The 8813-nt window shown below is 39.0% G+C and overlaps 1 protein-coding gene across 2 annotated transcripts; it reads right to left on the bottom strand.

The window, feature by feature from the left end:
• Nucleotides 1-204: 204 nt before the first annotated feature.
• Nucleotides 205-1839, bottom strand: LOC133521390 (phosphatidylinositol N-acetylglucosaminyltransferase subunit P). Of its 2 annotated transcripts, none has more exons than XM_061856330.1 (3): nucleotides 1661-1839; nucleotides 1060-1188; nucleotides 205-953 (listed from the first exon to the last, which is right to left on the bottom strand). In XM_061856330.1, the coding sequence occupies exon 3, from the start codon at nucleotides 834-836 to the stop codon at nucleotides 363-365; it is 474 nt and encodes a 157-aa protein (XP_061712314.1). In that variant the 5' UTR covers nucleotides 837-953; nucleotides 1060-1188; nucleotides 1661-1839; the 3' UTR covers nucleotides 205-362. The 2 variants fall into 2 exon arrangements, with proteins under 2 accessions (XP_061712314.1, XP_061712315.1); XM_061856331.1 differs by lacking the exon at nucleotides 1661-1839 and adding an exon at nucleotides 1267-1285.
• Between the last annotated feature and the right edge of the window lie 6974 nt (nucleotides 1840-8813).

Below are 8813 nucleotides of genomic sequence, written 5' to 3'. Positions count from 1 at the left end.
GCTTTGTGTGGGTTAAAGAACTTGCGACCGGCGAACTCAATACAAATCGGCCGGAACGCCCGATCTCCTTATAATCATGTATCTGTGTAGGGCACAATACGGCTTGGCAGGAGCGTAATGAATGACGAAGGAAACTAAACAAAAGTGTGATTTGCATTACAGCGTAAATGTCAGACGCATATAAATTATAAATGAAACAATCAGTTGTGCTAATAGGGTTATTCTCAGTACTTACTAACCCCAACCGGCAGTGAACCTTATACCAATGGCATCAGAGTTTACTGGTTGTTACTATGATTGAGTTTCTCAGTGATAACTGGGAATAACCCAACATTTATTTAACAATGCAACTTTATTCATAGTTATCTATTTAAATACAGTTTCTTGCAAATATAGCGAATGTCTAGATCATGCAGATGAGGCACAGAATTTTCTTTAATCTCACTATCAGTAGCAATGTATCTACTTTTGAAACAACTGTCTATTGCTGTACAAACACAAGTGTCTGGCACTTTGAAATGAGTATCCGTTTTTGTAACACAATAGCTAGAATGGGGATCTGTTATAGTGTTTATGCTGTCTATGTTACTGGTCATGCACCAATTGATGCTGGGATATATAAAAAAAACAAATAATGTAAGGGTTACTAAAAACTGAATTGGAACTGCTGTGGCCCAATATTTTTGTGGGTAGTAGTATATATTTAAATAGTTAAGATACTCATCAGGAACAAAAGCCCATATACAATATATAACAAGTACTGTTTTGCTGAATAAGTACATAAAAAAACCATATAAAGATCTTGCAGGTGTAGGAGCTGGTGTGTGTTCCGGCATTTTGGAGCCTTTCAATTTAGTTCAAACTGGCTAAATGTTTTTGTTATAAGAATAACATTCTTGAGCATAGAATTAGCAGACACCCTCAGTCTTTTCAAATCTTGTCCATTTAAATTTCTGTAATAAAAAATGGGTTCAAATTACTGTGGATTTTGGTTTGTTTCCCATGATTATTATAATGAACTATGTAAACATGGAAAAAATAAAGATCTTACACACTTACATTACAAGATTTTCACTTTTTCTGGATATATCCCGTGAAACTCCACTTCCCTTCAATTCTTTGTCAACATTTAAAACATCACAAGCCAATGCGGCATATTTGGCTGATTGAAACGGTATTGTTAAACATCTGAAATATTAAGATTAAATTAGATCTATTTACTTAGGTTAGGTCAGTGTTTTTTCCTATTAAATAGTATCTATCCACCTGAGACCCACAGGCAGTTGTAGTTGTAGATTGAGGAATATGTACACAAGCTCTCAGGAACCTATCATCCAAAATAATAATTGAACTATTACCTATGTAATTTTAAGCTTAAGAAAACTAAGCTAACCATTAGATTAGCCTAAAGATATTCAGTCAGTCCTCAAGAAGAGCAATACATTTAAAAGTTTAAGATTGCACTTGGACATATGTTTCGGTGTTTATGTACGACCAGACCCTAGCCTGCCTAGTGCTGGCCTAGTGTAGAGGAATGGTTGGTTGAAACTCAAGAATGTATGATTTATGTTTTCTAGAATTGTATAAGTAAAATATTTTAACTAAATCAAACTAACCTAATCGTGATTTGTATTGGTTAAAAACTTAAACATATACGTACAAATTTATGTCAGGGCACTGTTCTTGCATTTTAACTCGTATTATTACAGTTCAAATCGATAGGTACAGAATAGATTACATAGTCAAATTAATGAAACTATTACATTCATTTATTTATTAAATAACAAATTCAAATGAAATCCATTAACAACATTCAGTCAGTCATACTGTCAGTGCCATGCGCAACTTGCGCAAGTCATGCGTCTGTCATTCTGTAAAGATTTTTTATATGGCAATACAGGCAACTATTATGGTGCATTTAATGCTTGCTCAAGCTCGGCAAGCAACATTACATTAAAGACCAAATTAAAGACGTACTTTTGCAGTCAGAATCAGAATGAGTCAGGTATATGTAGTTTAGCTATTTCAGCATTTAAATATTTCATATCTGCCTTTCTAAGTGTATGGTGTATATTGTCTTTGTTTACCACAAAATTAATTGCACACGGTGCAATTAGCAAGCTGCTAGAAACTTGGAGGATTTAACAACTGGAGACGCCTTGTCTGTAATTTTCTGTACAAAAAAGTCTCCCGACTTTAGCGGGGGAGGGGCACGTCAAATGTATGGTTTATATTGCCAATGTCAGTCCATATAATATGTCCACGGGCTAAGGTTTTCGTAAGAGGGGCAAGCTCTTAAAGGCGACTCCGATTGTTAAATCCTCAGGGGCTACAACACACATTTTACACAATATTTAGGAAACTCAAAAAGGCGCTAATGTTGCTTTCAGGGGTCTAAGGACCAAAAGGACTATCAACAGTTCAATTATAAGGTCACATCATAGAAATAGCGACTGACATGTCTCTGGGTCACATGGACAGCTGCAATTTTATCTCCAAAGAGCCGCATTCGGCCAATCGGGGTTTGCCGACCCCCGCGCTATAGTCCATTTTTTTAGCATTAGAATTCCTGATTGATTCATCAGCACCATATTTATTGGCGATTCCTGAAGCGTATTAGCTATCTACGCTAATACGCTCTCAAAGAGTAGTATAATATATACCTAATAGGGTACGCTCTGCGTCAACTTTGAATTAGCAAATTGTAATAGTATTGTTAACTAAGGGATGCGCCAATTAGTCCGAGACTGAAATGGTGTCTTTCACCCGAGTTAAACACCCTACTTTTCATTTGAAGGATGGTCGGATAGAAAACGCTTGATATTTAATTATTTATCGCTGGATAAAGCGGATTATTAACAGCCACGATATGTACACACTCAAGGCTGTAAAGCAGAGGGCCTACCGCGAAACACGTTCGTCGTGTTGCCTCCCTGTTACACTTACGTATGAATTTACAAGTGCGACAGAGAGGCAACACGTCGAACGTGGTTCGCGGTAGGCCCTCAGGTTAGGTCTAAAGCTGGGGGCCTACCGGGAAAACCGAAATACGCAAATTGCGGGGATCTTTCTCTATTACTCTCGCTAAGGCGTAATTAGAGTGACAGAGAAAAATGCCCGCAATTGACGAACTTCGATTTTCTCTGTTATAGCCCTGACACTACATACATCGCGCGCAATGGGCGCAGACAATACGGATAGTTCAGTTTCCGTACGGAATGACCGGTGCAAGCGAGACAGCACTATGAATGAGTACAGAGATATATCAAACCAGGGACCGGACCCGCTTACCCTAACCCGTTCAAAAACCCGGGTTATTGTAAAGCTGTGTTCCAAAAATCGCTTCATTTCGGTAAGCTTTTGATTGGCTTACCGGTTAAGAAACTAATCCTTTTATTTGAATTAATTCAGGTTAGCGCTTACCGATATTAAAAACCCGGGAAAGGGTTACCGCTTCAAGCGCTGATTAAATACGAACAAGCTGTTTTAACTTTTACGTGAACTGCATATGGTCTATTAACGTAGCGCCCGACGCGAAACACGGCGGTTCCATTCCCTACGTGCGCGTGCGAGTGCGCGGCGCGGCGCGGCGGCAGTCGGTATTTGTCAAAGGCTTTGTAATTTGCCGACCTAATATTGCTAATTCAAACAAAAGTGTACGTTAAGTCAAGTAGCGCACAACGTAGATTTCAAAACACATGCTAAAGTTTAAGGCAAATTACCTAATATGGTAAGGCGTTGCATTGATTTTGGTATATTTTTGTTTAGTACCTATTACTCCTATTATAGTCACTTTCTTTATCGTTAGCTGTCTGTGCACATCTCATGTGTCAGTGGAACTCATCGATAACTACTAGTAATGCTATCGAGTTTGGGCTCATTTTAAATATCTTGACGAGTTCTTTACGATACACATGGTGGCGAGGGTCTGATGGTGGAATCGGAAGGTGTTGATGGAACTCATCGATAACTACAAGTAATGCTATCGAGTTTGGGCTCATTTTAAATATCTTGACGAGTTCTTTACGATACACATGGTGGCGAGGGTCTGATGGTGGAATCGGAAGGTGTCAGTGGAACTCATCGATAACTACTAGTAATGCTATCGAGTTAGGGCTCATTTTAAAGGTCTTGACGAGTTCTTTACGATACACATGGTGGAGAGGGTCTGATGGTGGAATCGGAAGGTGTAGATGGAACTCATAGATAACTACTAAAAATGCTATTGAGTTAGGGCTCATTTTAAGGGTCTTGACGAGTTCTTTACGATACACATGGGGGAGAGGGTCTGATGGTGGAATCGGAAGGTGTAGATGGAACTCATCGATAACTACAAGTAATGCTATCGAGTTTGGGCTCATTTTAAATATCTTGACGAGTTCTTTACGATACACATGGTGGCGAGGGTCTGATGGTGGAATCGGAAGGTGTCAGTGGAACTCATCGATAACTACTAGTAATGCTATCGAGTTTGGGCTCATTTTAAAGGTCTTGACGAGTTCTTTACGATACACATGGTGGCGAGGGTCTGATGGTGGAATCGGAAGGTGTTGATGGAACTCATCGATAACTACTAGTAATGCTATCGAGTTTGGGCTCATTTTAAATATCTTGACGAGTTCTTTACGATACACATGGTGGCGAGGGTCTGATGGTGGAATCGGAAGGTGTTGATGGAACTCATCGATAACTACAAGTAATGCCATCGAGTTTGGGCTCATTTTAAAGGTCTTCATGAGTTCTTTACGATACACATGGTGGCGAGGGTCTGATGGTGGAATCGGAAGGTGTTGATGGAACTCATCGATGACTTCCCATAATGCTATCGAGTTTAAGCTCATTTTAAATGTCATAACGAGTTCTTTACGATACACATGGTAGAGGTTCATCATTTTTGAAAACCACATTCCCTAAAACCTATAAAACGACATCAATAAAGACTTTTATGACAAATTGCATGGCCGCCATCTTGGACTTCGAAATGGTCATCATTTTCGAAATCCGCACTTCCTAAAACGTATAAAACGACATCCATGACGACTTTTATGACAAATTGCATGGCCGCCATCTTGGATTCCAAAATAGTCATGATTTTCGAAATCCGCACTCCCTAAAACCTATAAAACGACATCCATGACGATTTTTATGACGTAGTACATGGTGACCATCTTGGACTCCATCCATGACGACTTTTATGACAAATTGCATGGCCGCTATCTTGGATTCCAAAATAGTCATGATTTTCAAAATCTGCACCCCCTAAAACCTATGAAACGACATCCATGAAGACTTTTATGACAAATTGCATGGCCGCCATCTTGGACTCCAAAATGGTTATCATTTTCGAAATCCGCACTCCATAAAACGTATAAAACGACATCCATGACGACTTTTATGAAAAATTGCATGGCTGCCATCTTGGATTCCAAAATAGTCATGATTTTCGAAATCCGCACTCCCTAAAACCTATAAAACGACATCCATGACGATTTTTATGACATAGTACATGGTCACCATCTTGGACTCCATCCATGACGACTTTTATGACAAATTGCATGGCCGCCATCTTGGATTCCAAAATAGTCATGATTTTCGAAATCTGCACTCCCTAAAACTTATATAACGACATCCATGGCGATTTTTATGACATTGTACATGGTCACCATCTTGGACTCCAAAATTGTCATCTTTTTCGGAATCTGCACTCCCTAAAACGTAAGAAACGACATCCATGACGACTTTTATGACAAATTGCATGGCCGCCATCTTGGATTCCAAAATAGTCATGATTTTCAAAATCTGCACTCGCTAAAACTTATATAACGACATCCATGGCGATTTTTATGACATTGTACATGGTCACCATCTTGGACTCCAAAATGGTCATCTTTTTCGGAATCTGCACTCCCTAAAACGTATGAAACGACATCCATGACGACTTTTATGACAAATTGCATGGCCACCATCTTGGATTCCAAAATAGTCATGATTTTCGAAATCCGCACCCCCTAAAACCTATAAAACGACATCCATGAAGACTTTTATGACAAATTGCATGGCCGCCATCTTGGACTCCAAAATGGTTATCATTTTCGAAATCCGCACTCCCTAAAACGTATAAAACGACATCCATGACGACTTTTATGAAAAATTGCATGGCTGCCATCTTGGATTCCAAAATAGTCATGATTTTCGAAATCCGCACTCCCTAAAACCTATAAAACGACATCCATGACGATTTTTATGACATAGTACATGGTCACCATCTTGGACTCCATCCATGACGACTTTTATGACAAATTGCATGGCCGCCATCTTGGATTCCAAAATAGTCATGATTTTCGAAATCTTCACTCCCTAAAACCTAATAACGACATACATGACGATTTTTATGACATAGTACATGGTCACCATCTTGGACTCCAAAATGGTCATCTTTTTCTAAATCTGCACTCCCATAAACCTAAAAACCGATTTACATGACGACTTTTATGACTTACTGCATGGCCGCCATCTTGGATTCCAAAATAGTCATCATTTTCGAAATAGGAACTCCCTAAAACCTAAAAATGATGATTTTTATGACAAAGTGTGTGGCCACCATCTTACTAAAACCGGATATAAATAAGCATCTATATAGTAAGTCAACATTAACGAAAAATACTTTTACGTCGGTAGTTAGAATATAACTATCGAATCAATTACGTAATGCCCATCTCTGCCGCGGTGCCGCAGCGGAGGAGGAAAGGCGCGGGAGAGGGGTAAGGCTTACCCTAAACCGAAAGGTTACCGGTTAGTACACGCAAAACACAAACCGAATCAGCTCCTGTAAGCGGTAACCACTTGTTACGATTAGGTTAATCTGAATAATACGGGTTAATCATTATTGTTGGGTAACCGGTTGAACGGGTTACCCAAACGATTAGCTTATCATATGAAGGGGTTACCCATTCGAACGGGTAAGCCAAATGAACGGGTTTTCCGGTCCCTGTATCAAACGCTTCGCTTGACAAACAGATGAAGTGTGCGAAAGGGAAGCCATCACGTATATGAACAAGCCATGAGTGCGAAAGAGACAGACTACATATGAGAAAACGTGACCATTTTTTGAGTTCGAAGTCGGCCAAGATCATATTGCCGTATTTTTTGAGGTGAAAAATATAAGAGAATCAAAAAGAAAAATATATATTAAGTAATTTACTGAAGATGATGTCATGTTGTGTACCGGGTTGTAGTGTTTCAGGGCCAAAAAACCCAGGAAAATACTCCTTTCTCAGGTAATTATGATATTCCTAGCGAAATTTTCGTAACGATATTTTATCAAATTAACAGCATAAAAAGTGAAAAAAGCTTTCATTATAAGTTTTTCTTCAATTGTGTGTTAATATTTCATCATATTAGTGAATCATTTAGAATATTTTGTGTAAAAACCTAAACTGTTTACGCTAGGGCTTGACAAAATGTTCATATCACTGTATCGATAACTCGTCGGTATATTACTAGGTATGGAATTAGTTGTTCACATCATTAAGATATTAACCTTTATAACCGACTTAAAATAATAACGATTGTTATAATACCTTTTACAGTACATATGGGGCTACTTTATAGCACTAGTGCGAGAAGTAGCATATTACGTTACTGTGTCGAACATTTAAAGGGCCATATGTACTGTAAAACGTTGTACGATACATGTGCGAATAGGTAATTCGCAACTCGTGTCGATTTAAAACACTCCCTTCGGTCGTGTTTTAATTTATCGCCACTAGTTTCGAATTTCCTATTTTTCGCACTTGTATCGTAATGTACTATTTTGAAGGTGCACATGTTTAGCGATAAATTTAAACTTCACTTTCCAACACAGTACTTTTTACATTTTAACCACTTTTCCACGGCTTTGCCACCAATACTAGGAATCACAAGACAGCGTATACTTGTACACAACGCATACACACCCAACCCGACTTGTCAGTAGGAAAAGGCGCGAAATTCAAATTTCTTTGGTAAATCAACTCTGCACCTACTGTTAACACTTAGCATGTGTTTGTGTTAACGATATTGCACATGTTACACCACTCACACCCGCATACAACAGAAACCTGCTTTACCAACAGCGCCACGTTCCTTAATGCTTGTTCGGACTAACTACGTTAGTAATTTAGTCAAGTAGCGAGTATTTTAGTTACTAAACGTCCCAGAACACCAAACCAGGTGCGAAAAATAAAAAAAAAACGCAATAAGGTGCGATACGATTTTAAGTCGACACGAGTTGCGAATTACCTATTCGCAAATGTATCGTACGTTTTACAATACATATGGCCCTTTAAATTTTTGACATAGTTACGTAATGTGCTAATTATCGCACTAGTGCGGTAAAGTAGCTCCATATGTACTGTAAACTAAGTAACAATATATATATACACATGTGTATATATTTGACCTTTTTGATGCTAACTGTATCGTCTGTACCCTCGGTTATCACTATTATTGTTATAGTATTGTTATTTACTATGCGTCTGCTGTTAAAGAAAATTAAAGGTACTATAGGCGCTAATAGGGTCTAATAATATTAATAATACTGCCATGTGGGATGTTGACTCGACGATCATTGTTCCGATAGTCGTGTCAGCGAACGGTCTCATAGCGAAGAGTCTCGACCAACACCTAGAGAGACTCTCGCTAGGTGGCTGGATCAAGGGTCAGATGCAGAAGGCAGTAATTTTGGACACGGCGCGTATAGTACGTCGGTTCCTCTCTCTGCGGCCCTGACCACCGGCAGCTTGGGCCCTGCCCCGCTGCTGGCGGCACCCTAG

This window comes from Cydia pomonella, chromosome 9 (genome assembly GCF_033807575.1).
Source record: "Cydia pomonella isolate Wapato2018A chromosome 9, ilCydPomo1, whole genome shotgun sequence".
NCBI lineage: Eukaryota > Metazoa > Arthropoda > Insecta > Lepidoptera > Tortricidae > Cydia > Cydia pomonella.
The sequence above is the reverse complement of the archived record's forward strand: the minus strand, read 5'-3'. Positions and strand labels throughout refer to the sequence as shown.